We start from the raw sequence: 14,028 nt of genomic DNA, 5'->3' as shown, positions 1-14,028 counted from the left end.
GCTACGCTGAAGCATGTGGTGGGGGAGAAGGGATGGGTCCTGGTGTTGGCATTTGCCTGCTGCACCACACTGGGGCTCAGGATCTCCGGCTAGTTTGCTAAGGTGGGGCTTGCTGCTGGCTTTCTGGGATGCTTCCTGTCCTATAATGCACTCCTCTTTTACCCTAGTGAGATGAACCTTTCTTGCTGATCTTCCAAGTCTCCTGGGCTAAAAGACTGTTCCATCTCAACTTTTTGCTGGCTCTATTGTTCCAAGATTTGTTCTGGGGTGCTATTTTATATTTGTTTGGAGGTAAATATGGGACAGCTACAGTGATTTACTGCTTATTCTACCATTTTGGCTGCCAGCAGTCCAACTGCTTCATAAGTCTTCAGGCATTGTATAAATTCTAGCTATTTTATGGTTATTATTATTATTGTGGAGTTATAATCACCAAAACATGATAACTAACTGGTTGTAGAGGATGAGGGATTAGGAAGAGACAAGGATTAATCCAAAGTTGCCAACCTGGGTGACTAGAAAGATGGTGTTACCCTTAACAGAAATGGGAAAATTGGAAAGATCAGTGGGTTTGGGGAGAAAGAAAATTAGTTCAACAGTGAACGTGGAAATACTTATGTAATATACATTTGGAGATGTACAATGGATAATTATTGATAAAATGGATCTGGAATTTAGTTCTCAGATTGAAGCTGGATGTATATGTCTGAAAGCCATCTGCATAGAAATGATAATTGAATTCATCAAAGTCAACACCAGAAGATATTCAATAAATGATGTTGGCTAGCTGATATGTTAAGGTTCTTTATTCCTCTTCACGACACAAAAATTTCTCAAGAAGCAAAAATAACAAGCTTGAGGTTAAAATCTAGTTAATTTGGAAGGAAGGAGCTAAGATGGTGCAGAAAAGCCAGTAAATTGCCTAAGGTCTCCCCAGTTTCCCTCAGAAACAATGCTAAATCAAGGATTTTGGAGGGATAAAACCTACAAAAAGAAAAAGTGAAATTTTCCAGCGTACGAAAACTTAGGAGGACTTCAAGAAAGATCTGTCTCACGTGGGTAAAAGGGGAGCACAGCCTACCACAGGCAGGGTCCAGGTAAGCCAGTGAGAGTCTTTTAGACACAGCACAGATCAGCAACTGAGGCCCCTAAGTCCTAGCTCAGCAGGCCAGCAGCACAGCAGGCAAGCTGTGAGGCCTCCACACTCATGCACAAGGCAAACTGCCAGCCCCAGAACCCCAGCCACAATAGGCATAACTAGGTCTGGCCACAGCAGCACACTGGCAAGTGACCAGCACCTGAGGCCCCAGTGCAGAAAGCACAAGAAGCTTGGGACAGTGCCATTGTACCCAAGGAGCAGAGTTTAACTTTAGAAGTCAAGAAATAGGCAAAAAAGGAACAAAAAACAGAAAAAGAGCCCTGACTATAGAAAGCTACTATGGTGATAGGGAAGATCAAAACACAAACTCAGAAGATGATAATAATGTCAAAAGTCTACATGCAAAGCCTCAAAGAGGAATACAAATTGGTCTCAAGCCCAAAAAGCCTTCTTGGACAAGGTCAAAAAGAATTTTAAAGATCAGAAAGGTAGAAGAAAAATTGGGAAAAGAAATGAGAGTTACACAACAGAGAGTCAACAGATTGGAAAAGGAAGGACAAAAATTGACTGAAGAAAATAATTCCTTAAAAAATACAATTGTCCAAATGAAAAAAAAATACACTGAAGAAAATGACTCCTTAAAATGTAGAATTGGAGGCTTAGATTCTTAAAATCTAACCACTGCTTAGATTCTTATAATCTAGCCAATAGTTTACTAATGTTCGGTCTGCCCAATATGATGGATGTTCTAATAAACCTTGTCTTTGGCTGGAGAAAAAAAAAGTAAAATTGGCCAAATGGAAAAGGAAGTACAAAAGCTAACTGAAGAAAGTAATTCCTTAAAAATTAGAATTTGAGGGGCAGCTAGGTGGCACAGTGGATAGAGCACCGGCCCTGGAGTCAGGAGGACCTGAGTTCAAATCTGGGCTCAGACACATGATACTCACTAGCGATGTGACCCTGGGAAAATCACTTAATCCCAATTGCCTTGCAAAAAAAAAACCTAGAATTTGACAAATAGAACCTAACAACTCAAGAGACATCAAGAATCAGTCAAACAAAATCAAAAGAATGAAAAAAAGAAAAGAAAATGTAAAATACCTCATTGTAAAAACAACTGACCTGGAAAATAGATTCAGAAGAGATAATTAAAGAATTATTGGACTACTGAAAGCCATGATTTAAAAAAAAAGAGTCTGGATATCATCTTTCAAGAAATTATCAAGGTAAACTTCCCTGGCAGCCTAAAACCAGAGGGCAAAATAGTCACTGAAAGAATCCACTGATCACCTACTGAAAGAGATCCCAAAATGAAAACTCCAAGACACATTGTAGCCAAATTCCAGAATTATCAGGTCAAGAAGAAAATACTACAAGCAGCCAGAAAGAAACAATTCAAATGTCAAGGAGCCACAGTCAGGATTACACAGGATTTAGCAGCTTCTACATTAAAGGATTAAAGTTCTTAGAATATGATATTCCAGCAGGCAAAGGAGCTTGGATTACAACCAAGAAATCAACTACCAAGCAAAATTGAGCATAATTTTTCAGGGGAAAACATAGACATTCAATGAAATAGGGGACTTTCAAACTTTCCTGATGAAAAGACCAGAGCAGAACAGAAAATTTGATCTTCAAATATAAAATTCAAGAGAAGCATAAAAAAAGTAAACAGGAAAGAAAAAAATCATATTATTCAATAAGATAAAACTGTTTATATCCCTAAATGGGAAGATGATACTTGTAATTCTTGAGAACTGTATCTCTATTAGGGCAATTAGAAGGAGTACATATAGATAGAGAGTGTGAGTATAAATTGACTTTGATATTACGATACAAAAAATAATGAAGGGGTGAAAAAAGGATTGTACTGGGAGAAGAGGAAGGGGGGGGCAGAATATGGTAAATTACACCATATGAAGAGGTACAAAAGACCTATTAGAGGGAAAAAAGGGAGGGGGTGAGCATTGTTTGAACTTACTCTCATTGCATTTGGCACAAAGAGGAAATAAAATACGTACTCAGGTGGGTATAGAAATTTATCTTACCCTATAGGGAAATAGGAGGGAAAAGTGGAAAGGAAGTGGAGGGGGCACTGATAAAAGGAAGGGCAGAAGTAGGAGGGAGCAGATAGTTTGGTTGCTGTGAAACTGGAAATTGAAGAGATATTCTGTCTTTATACCTATAATGATAATGTTGGTGATGATGGTAATCACTTGCCTGTATGTAGCTTTTTCAGGTTTGCCTAGCATTTGACACACATTGCCTCATCTGGCCATCACAACAACCCTGTGAAGTAAATTCTATTACTATCTCCAATTTTAGGTGCAGAAACTGAAACTGAGGGGTTTAATACGACTTGCACAGACTCACACTACTAAGTGTTAAGTTACCAGCACTTAATCCAATGCCTGGCACATAAGTAGGTACTTAATAAATGTTTGTTGATTGATTGTTAATAATGAATTAAGACAGAACCTGCCAACCTGGTGCTTTGCAAAAGTGAATTGTCACTCCACCTATTTTTTGATATCTTCTAATTTGATTCTGGGCTGAACCTCAGGGAAAAAATGAATTTTTAGGTTTTATCCTAATATTCACACTCCTAGCATGAGTTAACATAGTAAGCAGTCTCCCCTCAGAGTTCCACAAGTGGATTGACAATAGATACTATAGGTCAAGATTTGTCCAGATACCCCTAGAAAAGATAATATCCAAGGATAGGTAGTTTTTCTCTTTTTGCCGGGGGGGGGGGGGGGTGAATGGTCAGGTGGTGTCTGGTATATAAAATAGTGCTTTATGACCCCACCTTCAAAGACATCAAATTCATAGTTATACAAAATCAAACAAAATCTCCCACAAAAAAAATACTCCTAAAAACCCCACAAACAATAAAATAAAAACCTCCCTCATTTACATGGATAAACCTCAAACCATCACGTGATTTCCGTATCATAGGAATTTTGGAAGCAGATGGTGAGCACAGCTGACAGTGATGTTACAGTATGTATGTAGGGGCAAAGGGGAATGGTGGGGGGAGATTCAAGCATAGTTTAAAAAAAACACAGAAGAACTCTGAAAGGGAATATTCCAGGAGTTTTCCTTATGAAAAGATTGTCAAAATTTGAGGGGAGATAGAAATAGCAGAGAGGCAACTGGGGTTGTGAATAGAGAGTAAAAGGAAGGGCTGTGCATTCAAGTGAGGGGGAGGGATGTGCAACATCCTAAAAAGCATGGGAGAGAGAAGAAAGATCGGTGAAGTCCTGAACTTGACTGGTGAGAAATTCTGCTGCCCCAGAAAATAAGTATGCTCACAGATCAAGAGCTGAAGGCGGAGCTGTTGTTTGTCCTTCATTCTCAAAGAGGACTGTGCCATCAGGAAGGTGATGCTATGACTTGCAAGTGAATTGGATTTATGTGAGGGAGGGCTGCTCATAAGTAGAACAAGCATCCCCTGCATAAAGGACCAAAGATAGAGAGCTAGAGAGCACCTTCAAACCTGGCTCCCTAGTTTAACAGAGGAGGAAATTGAGACTTAGAAGGGTTGAGGGACTTCCTCTGCCACTCTAAGCATCACTAGCTGCCTCTACTGAACCCTCTTTATAATCCTCCCTGGAGATGTATCTTGAGGACCCTTGCCACTGCATCCTGGGGATGACCAGTATTTTCTTTTTCTTTTTTTTCTTTCCAATGGTATGTCAAATTCAATCTAAAATGTCTCAAGCAGTTTGTTCAGCACATTTTTTTCAGACTAACCCCAAAATACACGGGTGGGGAAGGGCATATGCATCCATGTCTACTACTTGGTAGGCCTAGAGATCACTACTACACCAAATTAAAAAATTAGGCAAATGCAACAAACAGTTTACTGGACTTACCTTGAGAGCAGAATTCTTAAAGATACATAGTATATTCACATTTGTCTGAAGCTGCGGAACAGCCAGACAGTTTACTTTTTAATCCTTCAGGGTAATGGTGAAGCTACAGGATTAGTGGCCACCATCAGCAGAGATATTGCCAGAAATACCATCAGCTGACCAATATTTTCCATCAACCCTGTAGCTGCACCTTCCCTTATATTTTATCACCCCATATTGGAATTTGAGCTCCTTGAGGTCTGGGACTGTCTCATTTTTCCAATTTGTATTCCTAGCATGTGGCAATATGCTTATCACACTTATCACATAGCAGGTACTTAATAAATGCATTTTCTCTCTATTCATTGCCAAGATCAAGATCACACAGGTGGCAAGTGAAAGAACTGAGATCCACCTCCCAGTCTTCTGATTCCGGGATCCAGCATTTCTTCCATATTGGGAGGCACCATCACCCCGCCCTCCCAGACTCTGCCACTGACAAAGCACATAGGCTCAGTAGGCACCCTTTCACTCTAGCGGGTTTCTGAACAGTGTTTCTCTGGCCTGGCTCAGATGGCTACTTTTCTAATCTTAGCCTGAAATGTATTTCCTAGGGAGCTGGCACTTCTGGCTGGATGTTGGCATCGCTCCTAAAACAGTTACACCTGCACTCCTAAAGGGAGGTTATTTGTTGTTCATTAATATGCAAGAGGGTGCGTGAAATCATCCCTGATTGTTCCTGAAGGGAGTTCTTACCCACCATTCCTGGAATGCTTCGCTTCTGAAGGGGTCTGGTACAGAAACCTGGTTTTCCTTCTTTTTAAGCCAACCCATCTTGTCTCTGCCTAAATAGTTAAAGCATGCTCTCAGGAAATCTCAAGCAAGATGCAGGGCATCTTTTCATTCTCTATTCTTTTCTTTCTCCTTGCTTTCCCACCCTCCCCAACCCCCCATCACACACACAAAGTACATCAAAGTAAAAAGTGACACGCAGTGCCCTGAAGCTCTTGGCGGCAGGCTTTTAGGTTTGGGAAATTTCATTTCCTACCTTATGATGATTACATGGGGAAAGATGAAATGCTTGCTTTGAGGTTTATTTTGAGAAAGAAATGTAATAAATGCTGTGGCTTCCCACTGCGATGGAACAAATCCACTGTGTACATGTGGGTATTTTATTTATTTGTTACATATGTGTGTCTGCATGTAGATGGCATGTGCCACTTAGCTGACATGAGGGTACCTATTGTAGGTGCGGGAGGGTGGCTTGGGTAGCTTTTCAGACAAAGCACTTCATAAAGGTTTTTCTCTTATCCTGCTTGGGATGCATTTTATTCCAAGTCAAAATGAGTTTCCCACACACACACACCTTTTCCCAGGTCCCTACTGAGTCACTGCAGGTAAACTACATCACTTGCCCCTCAGTCTCTATCCATCCCCACCCCATTGACATATACAAAGAAAAACCTCACCCAAACCTTATAATTCACCACAGGTTGACACAGCTTATGGCTTGCTCTCAGGTGAAGCTTGTAAGTGAGCCAGCCCTGAGAATGAATGATCTTATTTCCCCTTCCAGAAAGTCAATTTCTCCAGAGGCTTAAGCAATCTAATCTAACCCTGGCCAACTAATATTTATTAAGTGCCTACTATGTGCAAGGCAAGGAGGCCAAGGTTGATATGATTTAGTTCCTCCAATGACATATCCTCATCTCCTGTTGGTCATTGGACAGAGATCTCACATTCCCAGTGGTAACAGTTAAGTACCCACATATACACATATTTACATACATACAGACACATATGTGTGTGTTACATATATATTACAAAGGAAATCCTATGTGATTCTAGGCTTTTCTACTCCCTTTTCCATTATTCTACTGCCATTATGATAGAAGCAAAATAAGCATGCCTAGGATTGAGAGTCCTTTTAAATTTTTTTCCTTGTTTAGATGAATAGCCAATGGGCTACATAGGTATCTTTGTGTTGTTAAGAGAATGAGTATACTCTCATTCTGGTAAACCTATGGGAGGAGGGCAAAGGGAAAAATTCCACAAGATAAGTATGGATGGATGGGTTGCATTTTGCATCCTTGGAGATACTACCCATTTCCATTGAGCATTTGAGGATAACCAAGATACTCTGCTGAAAGACAGGATAAAGACAAAAGGGAAAAGAAGAAGCCTTTATTTTTCTGGGGGAGGGGAAAATACAATATTTAAACAGAGAAGCATGTAGGGGATTGCCCACAAACTCCTTCTGAGCTTTGGGTCAGCTGTGTCTGATCATGAAAAGGTCTGAAATATAATTAGCCAGGTAGAAAAGACAATGATTTTGCCCTGTGGGCTTAGCTTATCTTTATACCTAGTCTCCTCTACCCATTCATCTACATGGGAGAATAAAAGGCACTTAGGTTCAGGAAACTGGGGAAACCCAAACTCCAGAGCTGTTCAGTACTTATTAGGCAAATAACAATTATCTGGCTTATGTTATAAACCGCAGAAGTTGAAAACTGGGAGTTATATGGACTGCCCACCATAGGCTCTGGTAAAGTCTCTGACAAGCCCCTGGACCAAAAAGACAAGTCCAAAGAAAAGATCTATGGGCGTTAGCTATCTTACTGGAATCGTTCTTTGTTCTAAACAGTTTGATACTGAGTTACATTATCTCCTGCTCTAGAGATGAGAGGATTCTATTGATGAGATAGGCCATGTTTGTTTCCTACATGTTATGCTTCTCCACATGAATCCCCATACGTTTGCCTACTCTTCTCTTTGATGTTATGTATATTCATGTTACAATCCTTTCAAAGTTTATGAGGGAAATATTTTGTTACTATTTTTTTCTTAATATGACATTTCATGAAATGTCTCAGGCTAATTGTGTCCTCTGGCTGACTATTAAAAATAAACACATCTGTGGGGGCTCATAAGCTTGGAGTTGGGGGTCGTGAACCCTGACACTACAAATGCATATGTGTCAATTTGAACATTTGAATCAATCTTCACTATAAAGGATGATCCATTTTGTGGGATTTTGTCAGGGAGTTTTCTCAACTTTGCTTGTTTGTTTTTGCAAAAAAGGAAATTTTTCTCTTCATTGGAAGCTTTATAAACTTGACTTGCCTAGGGAATGTAGCCAGGGTGATGGGGAAAGTATCTTTAGAATATGAATGATGTCTGCCCTGTGTGCTAGAAATATAAATACATTATTCACAAAGTAAGGCATTTCTCAGCACAGAAACAAGAGCAACTTCTCCATGCAATCTTGGGCTCTATTCAAAGCTCTTTGCATCACATGCCCTGGTTTTTGTTCTGAACACAGCTGGGCCACACAGGTTGCTCGATACATGACTTACACCAGTTCTTCCCATCATTCTTGTCAATCATCTCGCCACATAAAGACAACAAACTATCCTTTAGATTTCTTTCCACTACTTCTCACACTCACTTTAATCCTTTGTGCTGTTAGCTAGTGGGGGCTACTGAACATGTGCTCTGGATGTCGAGATGGAAGAATACTGATTATATTTTCACAAAGAACTTTAACTCATTTTTGGATAAGTCACTAGGATTGGAGCCTGAGGACCTGGGTTCAAATCCCAGTGTAGCTCCTTACCAACTGGTCTACCCCAAGCATGTGAAGACTTTCCCTGGTGGAATGGGTGAGTAAGAACAATTTATTCCAATGGCCATGAAGTTGGCTAAAACAGATGGTGTGAAGCACTTAGAGCTTGGTCAGACATAAAAGACACAATGACACTGCATCCTGGACCATTACATGGTCCATCTTGACTTTGTCCTGCCACTGGACTTCAATGATTCTGGAAGACAGAGGGAGGATGATGACACTTAGCAACTCTGCTTCACTTCAATTCAATTCACACCCAAGACATGGCCCTTGTGATGTCATTGGTCCTCTTCAAAAATGAACAATGAACAATAACATCTCTAGAATTCTGTTTCTTGATCTGTAAACTGCAAGTGTTGGATTAAATTACCTCTTAAGTCCATTCTGGCTCTAAACTTTATGGCTGTGATTCTATAATAAGTATTTGTGATATAATAATGATCTATAATAACTGTCACTGAAGTCACAGCTGGGTAATCAGTACTAGAGGGGAAATGATGAAGGAGAACAGAAGATGAAAGAATGCCAACAATAGTAAAGCCTAGAGAATTAGGGAAGATTTGAGGAAGAATGCAAGTAAATTACTGGTCCAAAGAGAATTTGGAAGAATTAGAGAAAGGAATTAATGTGAGAAGAGAAAAGAAAGAGGATATTTCCCTGACAATTCCTGAGTGGAGTGTATCATCCTTAGAGGGAAGGAATGAGAGTGAACTTGAAGGTTTAATTCATTAGTCAATAAGTATTTACTGAATAAAAGGTGTGAAGGGGGTACAAAAGAAACATGCCATGATCTCTACTCACAAAGCCCATGTATTTATGACTGAAAGGGCCCTTGGAATTATTTAGTACAACTTCACCCAATTCCCAGACTTCAGAGGAAAGGAAGAAATGTCATTCCATCTAGCACTGGTCTCTTCCCTTAGAGGAAGAGGAAAGGATGTTCCTAATGCCCTGAGAGGACTCCACTCTAAGGACAAATCTCTAGGGATGTTGATGATTTACCTAAACTCATTCCTTAATGATTAACACACTCCCACTTGGTCATAGCCTCCCCATATCAGTAATTCTGAACTTCCAACCATCAGTCTTCAAACCCCGTTTTTTCTCTTCTATTGCATGATCCCTTATTCCTATTCCCCTCAACCCTCTCCTCCCCCTTCTCCTCCAGCGACGTTCCTCTGTAAAGTAGGGCATATCTTCCACTATACTCTCTGGATTAATGCTTCATAGGTAACAAGCTTGTTTCATCTTAAATCTTTCCCTTTCTCACTCCTTCTCACTCCATCTACTCTTTCTGAGACCTTGTTCCCTCCTGATAACACAGCATCCCTGGTTACCCTATTCCAGCACTGATTGCACATTCATTCATTCCCTCTGACTCCCTAGTTGAGTGGGAGAGTTGGAATACTCCTTATTCCCCATTGCTACTTCCAGGCTCTCCCATTACCACCATCATATTCAGTAAAGTTTCCTACACTGAGATTCACTAAATACATATCTACCATCCAATCAAAATTCTGGTAGCTGTTGTCTACCAACCTCCAGGAGACTGCACTCCTTTACTCAATGAGTTCTGTGCCTGGCTCACAGTCTTCCCTTCCCAACTCCTTCCCTCTTACTAGGGGCTTCAATATACATATTGATGCTCCCTCAAACAGCCTAGATGGCCATATAGTCACTTTACATATTCCTATGACTTATTGTTCTGTTCTAACTTACACACAAAGATGATCACATCCTTGATTGTATCATCACTTACAAATGCCCCATTCCCATATCTGATTACAATCTATTGTCATTCCACCTCTCCCTCTACTTTTTACCTCCAAACTTTGTTTTTTGGTTTGTTTTATACTAACCATAATCTCTGATCCCTTCACCTCTTAGTTCTTTTCCAGGCCTTCAATTTTCCACTGGCAAAAGACTCCTCCCTTCCTTATCTTGATATATTGGCGAATTAAGTCAACTGTACATCATCCTCTTCTCTCAAAACCAAGCCTCAGCCTTCATTTAATTCCACCGTCCACAGCCTTCACATATGCTGTTGATTGAAGCTGTAGAAAATCACAAAACTGTGCTGATTGGATCTACTACAAATTTATGTTATATAATCTCAATGGGGCCCTCACTGCGTCAAGGCAATCCTTTCAGACATTCTTAATTGACTCACCATCCCACCCCTAAACACACACATACACACACATATTTGGTCCAATACCATGATTTTATTGGTGAATGGAACTTTCAATGAAGAAACGTTACCACTTAACACAGTACCTGGCATATAATAAATGCTTAATAAATCCTTGATTGAAGAAAGAACAACAAAAATTGAAACCACATGCTGTGTAATCATGACTAAATTTGGATCCAAAGGACAGATGTGAAAATGAGCCATTCTTCTTTCTTTGAAAACGTGGGGAACTGTGAATATGTTGTTACTGTTTTTGTTCAGTCACTTCAGTCTCTTTGTGACCCCATTTGTGATTTTCTTAGCAAAGATTCTGGGGTAGTTTGCAATTTCCTGCTCCAGTTCATTTTACAAATGAGGAAACTGAGGCAAATAGAGTTAAGTGACATGTCCAGGGTCACACAGCTAGTAAGTGTCTGAGGCTGGATTTGAACTCAGGTCTTCCTGACTCGAGGTCCAGCACTCTATCCTCTGAGCCACCCAGCTGCATATATTGTTAGGCTTTATTGATATGTTGGTTAGCTTTGCTGAACAGCTTTTTTTCTTTCTCTTTTTAAACTTTTTGTTTTAATGGATGTCTCTGAGCACGGGAATGGATGAGGGCCGTATAAGGAAATGAAGTGATGAAAAAAAAAAAGACGTGAATGAAAATTTAAAATAAATATTAGCATATTGATAGCATAGAAAGTGCTAAACTGTAGTGAAGATGAGCAAAATGCAATGTCTCAAAGTATGTATGGGTTATGCTAGATTTTATATGCCACACATCCTTCTACCGCAAATATCTTCCAAGGAAGCTGTTAGCTCTAAGATTCAATACAAATCTCGGTGGTGTCTCAGTTCTCATCTGGGACAATAGACAATGACTGAAGAGGGTTGTCTCCCCATGCCCCACCCTTGCCCCAGGGAAAGGTCATTCAAAAGTCCAGTATGACTCTGGGAGAACATTTAGAAATGATGCTAGTGCTAGAAGCTATTCTTACACCTACAGGTTATGAGAAAGAATCAGAATTAGTACATTGTTCCTTAGAAGCCAATGACTCAACCCTTTCTTCTTCTCTACTTGATGGTCCTTGAAGCAAATTGCCTTGCTAATTCCGAGAAAAACCTATGAATAGTCACTTTCCTTAACTGTGATTTGATCACTTCACCTTGGTGAACAATTGTAAGCATTTCTGTCACAGGATGCCCAAGAGTTTTCAAAGCTGTTTATGTCTTTATTGGAGGATACTTTGTCTAAGCAGAAGAATCCAGATGTGCAAAACATCGTCCAGCAGCAATTTTGTGGGGAATATGCATATGTCACCGTCTGTAACCAGTGTGGTCGTGAGTCTAAGCTTTTCTCAAAATTTTATGAACTGGAGTTAAATATCCAAGGGCACAAGCAGTTAACAGATTGCATCACTGAATTTCTCAAGGAAGAAAAATTAGAAGGAGACAATCGATACTTTTGTAAAAACTGTCAGAGTAAACAGAATGCAACGAGGAAGATCCGACTACTCAGTCTTCCCTGTATACTTAATTTACAGCTAATGCGTTTTGTGTTTGACAGACAAATGGGACATAAGAAAAAACTGAACACCTACATTGGTTTCTCAGAACTTTTGGATATGGAACCTTACATGGAGCATAAAGAAGGCATCTGTGTATATGAACTCAGTGCTGTCCTCATACACCGAGGCATAAGTGCATATTCTGGCCACTACATTGCTCACGTGAAGGATCCTCAGACTGGAGAATGGTATAAATTCAGTGACGAAGACATAGAAAAGATGGAGGGAAAGAAATTACAGCTAGGGATTGAGGAAGATCTAGCGCCTTCCAAGTCACAGACCCATAAACCTAAGTGTGGGAAAGGAACTCACTGCTCTGGAAATGCCTACATGTTGGTGTATAGATTACAGACCCAAGAGAAATCTTCTTTGACAGTTCAAGTACCAGACTATGCACACATATAAACACCGTGCACATATATTTATTATATATTAATATAGTTTAACATAATGATAATGTTACATTGTATCATTATTATATCTCATATGGTGATATATGATTAATTATGTTTGAAATAATAAAATATTAATAATATCTATACATAAAATCTAGCTGTAGCTATATGTGTATATGTTTGGGTATCTGTGTGTGTGAGTCTAGATCAAAAGTGTGCTTATATGTGTTTAACAACCAGGTCTCTAAGAGAAAAAAAAAGGAGACACACTTTCAGGCTTAATCTGCATTACTAACATACGCTTCATCATTTTATTTAAGTCTAAACAATCGACAAAAGAATAAATCAAGCCCTGATTTATAGCCAGTTTCTGAGGGGTGAATGATCACACTGAAAATTTAAAAATCAGGCCAGAGCTGGCTCCAGCACATTCCTGGTCTAGACCCACTACAATTTCACTACATGAGCAATTAATTCTACAAAAGGAATTTCTGACACCAAACCAAATTAGCAAAGATTCTGCAATTTACAATCTTTTACAGGACTTTCTCTGGGGCACTCAGAATTTAAGTGACCTGCCAAAGATGAGGATTAGGGTAACTAGGGTCCTGTCCAGAGGTAGCTTTTAAAGATCAGGCCCCCCTGGTTATTCCCATTCCCATATTGTTTCTTTCTGCCTAATAATAGGAGAAAGTACCCAGAGAGTTGGAGCCTGGATGAACTGAAGAAAAAGGAAATATTTAGGCCCATCTTCTGCAGTTTATGGTAGAGGGATGGAGCCCAGAGTATGGATAAGTTTCTCCTTCTTGGTTTGGGTTGACCCTGCCTGCTACCTCCATGCTAGTGATTGCTGCCACCTGGGTCAAAATCCCACATTCTCTACCTTGGTTATGGCTCCAATAACTAACCAATAACTAAATAACCAAACACATGGCTTAGTTATGAAAGCATCAGCCATCCAAGACATAGTGGTAGCATTTGTCTGTTTGTTTTTATTTTGGAGTGTGGATAACCATGAGACCTATGATTTCATCATTGTAGGGAAACTCCCAGTGAGATACTTTCTAGAAAAATGCATATTGGCAACTTAGCTGTCACTTACTTAAAGAATTACATGGAGGAAGGAGAGGTCAATTGATGTATCCAGGGTCATACAGCTAGTATGGACTAGGTTTTCCTGATTCCAAAGCCATCTATAGCTTCACTTCTTCATATTGCCTTTCCTTACAGAAAATCACTGAACAGAGGAATTGGAAATGACTATGAAGTTCACCCTGTCCCACTCCCAAAGACTACAGAAAAGCA

The 14,028-nt window shown here is 39.8% G+C and overlaps 1 protein-coding gene across 1 annotated transcript in view; it reads left to right on the top strand.

Moving 5' to 3' along the window:
* The window catches only part of LOC110218853 (ubiquitin carboxyl-terminal hydrolase 48-like), a 63,972-nt gene extending 51,239 nt beyond the window's left edge, over positions 1 to 12,733 (top strand). Inside the window, exon 2 of the mRNA XM_021001841.1 lies at positions 11,960 to 12,733. Within this exon, the coding sequence (XP_020857500.1) occupies positions 11,960 to 12,733 (774 nt within the window). The remainder of the gene's footprint in view (positions 1 to 11,959) is intronic.
* The last annotated feature ends 1,295 nt before the right edge of the window (positions 12,734 to 14,028 follow it).

The sequence above is a fragment of the Phascolarctos cinereus genome, unplaced genomic scaffold, assembly GCF_003287225.1.
Source record: "Phascolarctos cinereus isolate Bilbo 61053 unplaced genomic scaffold, phaCin_HiC Scaffold_4;HRSCAF=312, whole genome shotgun sequence".
NCBI classification, from domain to species: domain Eukaryota; kingdom Metazoa; phylum Chordata; class Mammalia; order Diprotodontia; family Phascolarctidae; genus Phascolarctos; species Phascolarctos cinereus.
This window is presented reverse-complemented; position numbering and strand designations above follow the sequence as displayed.